This window comes from Cryptomeria japonica, chromosome 5, assembly GCF_030272615.1.
Source record: "Cryptomeria japonica chromosome 5, Sugi_1.0, whole genome shotgun sequence".
Lineage (NCBI taxonomy): Eukaryota > Viridiplantae > Streptophyta > Pinopsida > Cupressales > Cupressaceae > Cryptomeria > Cryptomeria japonica.
The window spans coordinates 224729336-224741791 of NC_081409.1; the positions used below are offsets into that span (position 1 = coordinate 224729336).

Here is a 12456-nt window from a genome sequence, read left to right on the forward strand (position 1 = left end):
AATCATGGACTGTTGTAAGGAATCTATTCAGAGAGCAGTCAATAATGTAGAAATAGAGTACATGGAGATATTGGAGATAGTTGTTTCCAGATGGAAAATGATGCACACACCTTTACATTTAGCAGCTTGCTATTTGGAACTTAAGTTATTTCATATTGATAGACAAGGTGATTCTGAAATTATGTCAAGGTTTTATGAAGCCATTAGCAGGTTTGAACAAGATCGAACAACTACAACTCTAATTAGAGACTAGGGCTGGAAATACAAGAGAGGAGAAGGGTTGTTTGGAATAGAAGCAGCCTAAGATGATATGTTGCGAGCTAAGGTTTCTGCCGATAGATAGTGGATGAGCTATGGAGCATGAACTCTTGAACTACAACGCTTTGCCATTCACATTTTGAGTCTGGGAGCAAGTTCATCAGCTTGTGAGAGGAATTGGAGTTGCTTTGACCACATCCATTCCAAAAAGAGGAACAAGTTGTTGTTCGGAAAGTTGGGAGATCTTGTCTACATTCGCAACAATGTAAAATTGTTCATGAACAGATCAGCAAATGATTCCACATCTTCTTCACAACAACGAATTTCAAAAGACATAGCAGCTAGAGTTGAAGATGAGCCTAACTTTTTGGATGATGAATTGGGTAGTGATATTGATGATGATGCTATAGCAACTCAGCCATGTGCTCTTCATGACTTGGAACTTTTTTGGAGTTCTATAATCTTGTCTTTTGATTGTACCTTTTTGACTAAAAGACAGCTTCACACTCTTGATGACTTGTAGCCTTTTTGATGTTCTAAAGTCTCGACTTTTGATTGTATCTTTTTGACAAAAAACATCTCAGCAATCATGATTTCAAATATTTATTATGGTATTTGAATGTTGCATCTTAAACTATTTGATAATTTATTGGAAATAGTACTTGTAGTTTTTAAAAAATAAAAATTATATAAGGGGAATTTAATGCCGATTTTTTTTTCAAATTTTTTGGCCTTGCTGAACTTGATCCGAATTTTATGGTTCCCGAACTCGAATTCGAATTTGAACGCAGTGACTTAGTAGTTCCAGGCACGTTTGTGACCTCTGTGCAAAGCCACCCAAACTAGCTAGAGGGTTTTCGTCCTTGAAACTAGTATTTTTAAGAGGGTTTTTATCCTCAAGAAAATTGGGCTGAACATAGGCTCTCTTTGAAGTAGAAACAAATATCAGAATACGACTAACATCAACAATGGACTCTCAACATGCTTTTATAACATTTTGGAGGGAAAATAAAAATAATAAAATAATAATTTCCTTTATTCCTCTGTAAACTCCTTTTTCAAATTAAATAATAAACCTTTTGAGAGAGCAAAGTCCCCCATGTGCTTAGGCATCCCCCTATAGGCACAACTTAAAACACTTTTAAATAAATAATTATACCTTACTTGCCTTAAAAATATTTTCTCCTTAGGACAACTTAAGTTAAATATTATTGAATAATTTAATAAATCAACCAAGTTACGTAAAACATCAAAATGAGAGCTGAGATTTTGACCATACCAATATGTCACTGAAGACTTAGGGCAATGGATTGAAGCAACTTGGCAACTTTCTAAAATAGCATGCTTCTCCAAGAAGTTTGGAGAGCTCCAAAAATGTTAGAATTGTATTTTGAAAGCATCAAGAGGCTTACCAAGACCATCGAAATTCACTGCCATGAACAAAACCACTACTTGATCACTTCTGTGCTCTCCAAGAAAGTTGGAGTTCTCCCTTGTTCTCACCAATTAGCCTATGGGAAAACTTGAAAAATAGGGTAATTGTTCACAAACCAATTATGATTGAAAACGAAATATTACAAATTTTCTTGCAGATGGGTTTATTTCTATTGTATAAGTTTTACAACTAATTGTTCAAGGTTCACCTAGTAGAAGTTTCTTGCTTTTTTGTGTAGAGCCCATCATTTGTGATTGGTTTTTTTTCATGGCCTAGAAATTGGATTTGTGAAACTTGTTGAAGCATTTGGAGGTAATTTTTGTTATGTATGGGACCAACTATCTGCAGGTTTTGGAGGGAATTGTCCTTGTATGCATTAGGGGAACTAAAATATACCATGGGTTAGATAATAAACAAAATAATTTAAGAGAGTAGGGAGATCTAGAATAATTGGTTTGTGAGGATTGAAGATGATGTAGATTTAAGTTATTGAGCATGTGACATGGAATCGAAGAAATTGACAATGGATTCACCGAAACTCAATAATTTTACTTGCCTTTTTCTTGTTTGCCATCTTGATTGATCGTCATTAGGTGATAACTCAGTTCAATGTTTCATCTTCCTCATTAGTTTGCAAGGTTGTTGAGTCATATTCTTGTTTTTTGACTAAAATTTTTTGTAAGCTGATGGAGCTTGCAGCTATTTGATATGAAATAATGACAAAGTCCAAAGGTTGTTGACGACACCGACAAAGGAGAAGTATGCAGATGACTTGAGGCATACATTTGGAGTGGCTTTGCTATGTTGTTTTTCCACCCAAGGGATTAGACTTGGCTCAAGTGAGTGGCATTCTGCCTAGCTTATAAAGGATGGCAATAAGTGATGTAATCTCTTGCTTAGCACACTTTAATAGCAGTTCAACCAAGTAGAAACTTTGCCAAATTCGGTACAATGGCAATGACAACCAAAATTTCCACCACAAATGACTAAACAAGTGTATTTTTGAAGTGGCTAGGTCATAAAACTTTTCTTAGATGCGTGCCCCTAAAGTAGGCTAGGCCATCAAACATTTTCATGGACACTTTAAAAGGGCTTGTGAAGGCACCAAAAAGTTCTGACCAAGTTCATTACCATGGTGAAGACACGAAAAGGATTTGGTTGGAATTATGAGTGGAAGTGTGTGAAGAACAATTCTGCCAAGCTTACAAAAGTTGGTTTAAGTGAGGAAGATTTTTGCTAAAATGGAAAAGGTGATGCCACTATTGGAATAGTCAGCTTGTTATATCAAAAAGCCAAGAACTAAAGAAAGAAGATCTCAAACCACTGCCTATTTATGTGAGTTAATATTCAACATGTTTTTGAAGTCTTTTCTTTCTATTCTTTCTTTGGGTGAAGGAGAGCTTATTTTAGGCATTTTTACTTCCATTAGCTGTTTAAATTATATTTGTTTTAAGGTTCCCTTTTTTCCAGCATTTCAGCATTGTTTAAGTGTTTCACGTTAAAGCTTGCCTTTTCAAAAAAATAAGATTGTTCTAAAGTCCCAAAGATTGTGCTTTTGTAACCTACAAATAAGTGCTTTGGGCACAAACACTGGAGAGATGTTGATGTTACTTGTGTAGTTAGTAAAATAGTTCTATTATTTTTGTTTGTCGGCAAAGTTGTGTCATGTAATAAGAAACAAAAGGCATACTAGAAGCACATGAAGTATTGGCAGGTGGACACATACCAAATGCCATAACAAGAAAAGTTCTTCTAGCTATTCTATGGTGGTCAACACTACACATAGATGCACGAGAATGGATAGTTGGATGTGACATATGTCATATGGTAGGGAACCCATTGAAAAGAGACTATATGCCACTCTCGTCATTAAAACTAGAAGCCTCTTTGAGAGGTAGGGACTTGATTTGATTGACCCACTTAAGGTTAGCCAGTTACATGTGTAGATATATTGTTGTGGCTATTGAGTACTAAGCACCTCCTGATAATGCAACACTTAGTACAACAAGATTTATCTATGAACAAATTTTCACTAGGCATGGTATTTCTATTCAAATCACTAGTGATAGAGGTCACTTTGTGAATCATGTCTTTCGTTTGATGATGATTGAGTTTTGAATAGTTCACACCTTCTCAAGCCCATATTATCCAAGATCCAAAGGGAAGACGAAATCGACAAAGTACTCATTTATTTCATCTACAAATCTTGTGGTATTGAAGGAACAGATTAGGAGGAGAAGCTACCAGTTATGCTATGGACATATAGAATGACATATAAAGTACAAACACACCTTTGCAATTAATGTACATCTAGGAAGCAATGGTGCTTGAGTGTATTCAACAAAATTGCCTTACTAATAAATAATGTTTTGTTAGTATGCTTGGTAGTATAATTAGTTGTTCCCCAAAGGTTGTGTCAATTGTTGATGATTGGCAGGCTGACCCAATTGTCAGGCACTATATATACTCTCATTGTTGAATTAGGAAATATTCATGATTGTACACATTACACTTGATAATAAAGAGTATATCGTTATGCCATGTGTTGTGTCGAGTGCTATTAATTGGTATTATTTTGTGGTATGTTTTTGTATTCTGTTTACTCTGCGTAACCAAGTAAGTTCCCTTCGGGAGTAAACATCGAGTACTTAGTACAAGTTTTTAAATTGCAGTAGAGAATCAACTAGGGTATACGGAAAGTCTAAAAGAAAGATTCTTTAAATTAAACAAGTTTGATGAAAGAATAGTGCTAGAACAATGGGCAATGGAGGCGATGCAAAAGTGGCGAAAATATTGGTACAACAAGCACCTATGGAGAATGAATTTCCAACCTAGCCAATTAGTTTTAAATTACAACAACTCTAACAAAATAAAATCGGGTAAGTTGAAGGTAAGATGGTTGGGACCTTTTAAAATAAGTGAAGTATTAGAGAATGGAGCCAAAATACTAGAAAACTTGGACGGTACCTTGATGAAGGATATCATTAACATATCTAAGTTGAAGCTATACAAAGAAAGAAAAGAGGACACCTTTGCAATCAATATGTTGGGTTGGATGACTAGCAAGAACAAAAAAGTGAAAAACTTGTAATCAAGAAGGTAGATGGAGTTGCCATAGCTTGGACACACACACATCTAACAAATTGTCTGTTTGGGTCAGCATCCAAATGGATAAGGCTGTATGAAAAATGGAGACTACATGCTCCATACTCTGGAGCAAGGAGATACATCAATCATGAGCTAGAGACAAATAAGGCTTGCCAAGACCACAAAGATAACAAGAAAGGACAATGTCATTAACTAGTGGAAGAATACTTGGATCTAGAAGATAATTAAGGCTTGAGTCTATGACTCCTAATGTTGGCTGAAGAGAAGAATTAACTAATGCCACTGCCAATAGTAAAACCACAAACAACTAAACTTTGGTGGACTATACAAAGTCCTGTAGCCAGCCCACCCATATATAGGGATGAAGTTAGATGGTGCCAACAATGAGGGCGAGGATTTCTTGATGCTTTCCAAAATATGAATGAAGGTATGAAAATGAGTTCTAAGGTTGACAATGTTTATCAATTGGAATATCTTGAAAGTTGTGTAAAAAAATGCTATAAATGATCATATGATTCTTGTAGATAAAATGGAAATAAAACCAAAAGAAATAAACTTAAAAAATGAAAAGAGAACATCAAAGGGTAAAGATTAATCAGATTCGGAGAAGCAAGAATGTGACATTAGAATTTTAAATAATGGAAGTAAAAATAATAAGGCTAGATATAAAATACGACCAATATTGCCTCACATTGTAACAAGAATAGCACATAGTATGAAAACATCATCCATTGTACAAACATTATCTTCTCATCGTATTGGCTAGGTCTCTCTTTAAATTGTAGGGATGGCAAAATGTTTACTTGGTCATAGCGTATGACAAGGCCTCCATATTGTATGATATCCTTGGGTAAAGGGTGTAAATCATATTGTACAACAAGAAAGGGATCAAATTCAAATCGTACGATCACCATCAACTTGCAGCACACGACCATCCCTTTGTTGCATCATATGGCATTCACCCTCCGTGTGCATTGTATGGGTTTTAACAATCCTCTCTAAGTACACCATACATCCCTTTAGGTGCATCGTATGATTGGCAAGGAATTATATGTCCATTGCGCGAAAGATGGTTCACTAGTTTGTATTGTACGACCCCTTAACTACATTGTATGACGATTCATTACAAGTGATTCATTCATTCTTTGCATAGTACGGTTAGTTCCAAGATATATTGTACAACACCTTTATGGCATGAAATCATCAATGTGCTTTGTACAACCATCACTCCGTATTGTATGACCTGCTTGATTTAATTTTTGCGTTGTATTGTCTCGCTATAGTTGTAGGGAGATTTGTGCAATCTAACAATAAGGTATCACAACTCTTTGGAACTGGGTTATGACATATTAGAATTGTTTATGTTGAATAGTGAGAGAAGGTTGCACAAACCGTATGACAACTTTTTTACTCTAATGGTTTTGTGACAAGAAATTGGGTTGTGCGGGTTACAATAGGCATTAAAAAATTCAGCAAACATTTATAGAAGTCATGAACAACAAGAAAGGAAAAAGAGTAACGGATTGCCATAGGCCAAACATTCAAACAGGACAAAAAGGAGTAAAAGGAAAGTAGTCAACAATAGAAGAAAATATAGTCGATTGTATCTTCTAGGAGTTTTTGACAACCATTGAATGTCGGATATGGTGGTGTAACAATTCGGCTGATCATCCATTAATGATTGCATTGCAACATGCCTAGGTAGACAAGTGAACTTAACAAGATGAACATGCATTTGATGTTGCTGCTGTCAATGTACTAATGGCTGCTATTGCAAATTTATTGAAGCATATAAATACTATTGGAAGTTTCATTGCATAACATGGAAAGTTCTCAAGGAATACACATGAAATACCTCAAAAATAGATACAACGGATGATTTGCCATGATCTGAAACTATTATGCGAAAGTCAGCAGGTCTGAAATGGATCCAAGAATACGCTGTTTGAAGGTTGGACAATGTATGAATGTTGCATTGAAAGGTCTTCAAATTCTAGGCAGCCCCTACCAAACTTCTTTGAATGAAAGAGCTCCGAAATCATGGAGTAAAATATATTCTAGCAAATCCCAAAAGTAGGCCATAGGTCTACAATGTAATGACAGTCATTCCCAGCAACTAGGTGCTTGGAAAATGCAATCAGCCGATAATATTCAACTAACCCTCCCAAATGTCAGATATCAGCTTGGAATTGTTTGCAAGTTGCAACAGATCTCCAATCGTTGGGCATCCACCTATGAACGGAAACTGCCCCAAAATGCAAGGTGTCTAACCTTGCAACTCCCACACCAAGCTCAAACTAGTGGGATTGCTGATTGGTAAGTTCAATCACTGTAATGTCCCCTTTTTAGCGCAACATGATATGGGGTGTCGTTAGCCTATTCTGACATGGTCTCGAAGGCTAACAAGGACATTGGTGGGATCCTGAGGTGTTTTGGCCTAGGTGTTTTCAGTTTCAGGCCAATCGGTGCTGCTCTGACAGGGTTTCTAGACACTTACTATTTATAGTAAGTTAGTCTCCAAGCAGTGACTTGAAATTTTTAGTGTTTCCCTGGTTGGCATAATTATTAGTAAAAAATATTTGAAGGCGACAATGATTTAAAGGGATTATCAACAATTTTTTAATATTTAACGATAAAGTGCTAAGTTAAATTAAATATTTAACTTTATCGTTATATTATAAGGTTGGGAATATAAAGCAATGTTTAAAATATTAAAAGTTTCCTTTAATGTGTGCATTGTGGGAAATAATATTTTATTCTAAAATGTATTATCCCACATTTAGGAAATGAAGTGTTTGCATCCAGGAAGAAGATATAAATTGAGGTTGCGAGCTCTCTTTTGGGGTATGCTTGGATGAGATTAATGTTATGCTGTTGGATTTCATAGAGATCTGATTATTGGGCTTGGAGGACGGAATCCCTCTTTGCTAGCATTCTCTTTGTTGTTGAAAGACGCAGTCAGGAGGATTAATGGTGTTTTCATTCAGGAAACACATTGGGCTTCAACTGGTGCTCTCACATGAAGTTTTTACAGGGGTTTGAAAGTGCAGATTTGAAGATAGTGTTTTGCTACAGTACTGCGTGAAGAGTGTTTTTGCTACAGTACCGCGTGAATAGTGTTTTCGCTACAGTGCCGCATGAATAGTGTTTTTGCTACAGTGCCGCGTGAATAGTAAAAATGCTATAGTGCCATGAACAGTGCTGCTATAGTGCATTAACAATGTTGGTATGAAGTTTACTTGTTTTTCCTACTGATTAGAAGTTTCTGCAGACCACTACAACATTCAATTCCAGGTTTTTTCTATCATATTTTCATAACTAAGCATTGTAATTGTTGAATACAAACCTGAATAATTGTCGCAGCCCATAAGGCAGTTGAATGTGCACATTTATATTGCAAATCAGTATTTAACAACAAATAAGAAGTTTCGGGTTTTGCATATATTGTTGTATGTTTGTCAAGCGTTTGATAAAATGCCATGTTGATTATTAAGCAATTTAATTGATATCACATAGTAGTTTGCAAGTCTCTTTCAAAATGAAAATAGGGGTGGTCAGTACAATCACACTAGAAAAATCAAACCTTGCAGAAATTTCCTCAAAAGCACTTGAAGAATGATCACCTAGCAGCAAGAAACCTATTTAATCAATACTCACAAAATTATGATCACTCCTCTAACCCTTGTGTCCATAAATGACAGGCTCGACCTGCTTAGTGAGGGTGTATGGCTAGGGCCAAAAAAACCTGCAACCTTCTTAAACAACACCAAAATCTGCCAAAATACAATCACCAATAATCTAAGAAGATTTGCAACTCAATTCACCTTGAAACCTTCATTTTGTGGAACCTCGAAATCCACAAAATCCATAAAACCTATGTTCCTTGGGTGAAAAACACCAAACCATCTAGGATGGATCTTTCACCATCAAAAGTAGTGTAGATTGACGACGGTTTGCATCCTCAATCAACTTCTATCCAGTAACATCTCTCTATGTTTGCTTTTTTGAATGAGAAGAATGAGAGCCAAAATCCCTTATACAGATTTGTAGGAAAAAAAAGGTGTTTAAAATTAAATCATTTCACGCGAAAAAGTTCAACCCCCCCCTCCCATCCCCAACAATTTTTAATTTTCAAGTTCCGTTTTCCTAGGTGTCCAATTTGCGGAACATAACTTTATTTTTATAATATTTAACATTAAAGTGAATATTAAAACATCACTTGTTGACTGTAGTGCAAACATTAAATTAATTCCAACCACTTTGCAGAATGCCCAGCCAAGGCATCAAAAACTAAAACCAATCATGCTTGAACATAACTGAAGCTCAAGAATACTGCTAGGTGCCAAAACATGCACTTACTATAAATAGTTCTGTTCTCTCCAAGAACTGTGGAGAACAACCCAAAAGACTCAAAACGCTACAACAAGTGTTGTCACCAAGAAGACTCCAACTAAACACTCACACAACTGCCAAAAGCCAAGAAAGCTGAAAAATGAGCTCTCCAAGAAAATAGGATTTTCTAACCACAATTGAATTTCCTATGGGAACCCAGGAATAGGCTAACGGGAAGCACCATCTGACTAGGTTCGAGAAGGGGACACTGCAAACATAAATTCAATTCTTATACCTCGAGTTACAAAAATGTGATGGAAATTTAATCCTAATTAAAAGAACAGCCTATAAATTAAATTGCTTTATACAATTATGCGGTTAAATTGAGATAATCTTTAATAACTTGGATCAGATTGACATTTTTGTTTTCAAAAGTAACATTATGAGATTTCAAAGACGTATTAGAAACAATATTTGCTATCAAGGGTAGAACTCAATGTGGAATTATATTTTTTTGCCCATGGGTTTAAGGTTTCGAATCTGCTATTTACAGAGCATTGACCACATACAATAGCCTTATTTTGGGCTAAAGTTAGAGAACAAAGACTACTCTACTCTGAAATTTAAGTTGCAACAGAACCATTCAAAATAGATTGAGGTTAATTTTTCTCTACCGCTGATACAAGTTGGCTAGGATGATAGTTTAGATTGTATAAATATTTATAATGTGGATTGTATAAATATTTATGAGTTGTAATAGAATTTGGATTTCAATAAACTATTATTTTGATTTTTTAAATAATAATCTTGTTTCTTTGAGCCCTGGGTGATAGGAACTAGTACAGCGGGAACAAGAGGGACAGTTGGATGAAACTTTTCTTTCAGAGGTCAATGCACAACTAGGGCAAGTGAGTTTATTAATGGAATCATTTCTGAAACATAAAATTTCTTTTCTTAGTATCATTGCACATTTTTAAGTTATTCATTTTACAAACATATTTTTATTATGAATTGTTGAATAATAGATTCTATTGTCAAATAACTTACCATTGAAAGTTGATTTTTTGATAAAGATTAATAGGAAATGACAATGTTTAGATTCTAGAATTTGATGACGATTTTCCATACTTGGATTATTTGATCACATTAACTGTTTAACACATCAAATTGCAGCCCTTCTGCTGCTAAATGTAAATGTTTTTTAGTTTTCCCTTCAAATTTTTGTTTCTTATTGGTGTATCGGCACCATAGTTCATTTCTTTACATTTATTTATATTGATATGAAAATTTTACAATTCGCAGATGTGTGCCAAAATTGGGCTAAATTAAACCATCCCGTTTTGAAACAAGTATATAGTAAGTTGAAAACTTAGCAGTAGAAAACACAGTTCAAGTTACAGGAGTGACAACAAAATTTGAGACATTGCCAATGACAAAATCACCTTTTATGCCTGTGCTATAATCTTGCTCCAAATTCTGCCATATCACCTCTGTTCCTTCAGTTGCTGAGGGATCAACATACGAAACTGACTGTACCAAAACCAACATGCACAAATAATTTACTAAGTTAATAGCTGTAAAAGAAGGGAAACATAATTTGGATGATTTTCTGACAATTGCCTCTTTACCCTTATCGACCAATTTCTTTTTGGAAGTATTATCTGAAGCTAGCCCAAGTCTAGGAGCAACAAGAGCATTTAAAAATATAAGGAAAATAAGAGACTCTGTAACACTACCATGAAACAATTAATTATGTATGTAACTGATACTGTAAAGGTATGTCCCATAATACAAATACCTCTCAAGCATCCAAATAACAATACCCTATATGTTCCTATAACATTGTCGTGTACATTTTTTAATATTGAATAACACATACTTTTTCTGTATGAAATATACCGGAGAAGAATTTATCCAGCCATTGTTTCCACAACAATCTAGAAACCTTTGAAACCATTCTGCTGTATATGAAATCGTAAACCTGCCACCCAAAAAAATCAGAATTGCAACAAGCTTCTATTTGATCAAGGGCTTACGTAATTTAAAAAAAAAAAAAACTAAGAAAAGCACCATAAATGATTAAAGTTTGCACTTGTGAAGGCTGAACAGCGATTGTTGTAATTAAATTATTAAATCAAACATGTTCTATGATACTAGCAGCTATATTTGGTAAGAAGGGCCTGGTACTGCATTCTTCTCCTGTAGGTCTTGTGGCTGTCATCTAGGTGGTCATTTGGTACAATATTTTGACAACATACCAAAAATCTATCAGGTCATTTTGTCAGGGGCATACTTTTGTGACTCCAGCTCCAGATGATCCAGTTGAGAAAGTTTTGAAAGATTATGCTGTATACAATATGATCCAAGGGTGCTGATTTCATCTGTAAATGTCCGATCCTTAAAAATGGCCAGAAATTTTGAAATTTTTATAAAACAGAAGTCTAATATTTTTAGAAAATTTAGGAAATCCAAAAATTTATGTTTTGACAACTTTCATGTCATGACAAAACCTGTCAACTTCTTAGGGGAATGCTTGTCATATGTTGTTTCAAATCCAAAGTGGATTACTTCACTTTCTATTTCTAGAAAATTTCATTTCTTGTTAAAAATAGTCATTGAGGAATTATCATTGGAATTAATGTTCAAAGAATATTGCAATAGAGAAGAGACACAAGAAATGAATGTAATATGGTATCAAAGCTCAGGTTTTGAGAAGTCTTGGGCCAGTGAAGGCGTGAGATCTACAGACTATTGTAGTGACAACTCATGCACACAAAGGATCATGCCAAAGGACACCTAATGGATCAGCCAAGGAAGGAAAATCATGAAATTTTTTCCTTGAAGTTTTTGGCAGATTATTTTTTTAAAATTCGTGGTTTTTGGTTTGCAAAATTACAACCTAACTTTTTCTCAAAATCACAAGTCATTTTTTGTGGAAAATCGTGACCTGGTTGAAGAAAATTGCACTATTTCTTTTGTTGCAAAATAAGTGTGGCATTTTTTCTTCTAAAAGTTGTGATTTTCATTGATTTTTGTGGTGTTCTAGTTTATTAAAATTGTGATTTTCATTGATTTCGTGGTGTTCCAGTTCATTAAAATTGTGAAGCTAGGGAAAAATACGGGTTTTCAAACATTTTTTTGCAAGTTTTTGGCGATTAATAAAAATATGCCTATTTTTAGGTTTTTAACAAAGTTCCATGGGGTTTGGGGATGTTTCCTCGGGAGGCAAGCTTCAGGGACAGGGGTACTTGGGGCCTAAGTTTGGGAACACTGGGGGGACGACGACGACGGGGGCGGGGGTGACGAGGGAGTGGTGTTGAGTG

The 12456-nt window shown here is 35.1% G+C and overlaps 1 protein-coding gene across 4 annotated transcripts in view; it reads left to right on the top strand.

Annotated features, from left to right (window-relative positions):
* Positions 1-12456, top strand: part of LOC131031072 (uncharacterized) — a 175292-nt gene that overhangs the window by 83225 nt on the left and 79611 nt on the right. For all 4 annotated transcript variants that reach the window (XM_057962097.2, XM_057962098.2, XM_057962099.2 and 1 more), the window contains one exon: positions 9967-10041. In XM_057962097.2, coding sequence (XP_057818080.2) covers positions 9967-10041 — 75 coding nt within the window. The remainder of the gene's footprint in view (positions 1-9966; positions 10042-12456) is intronic.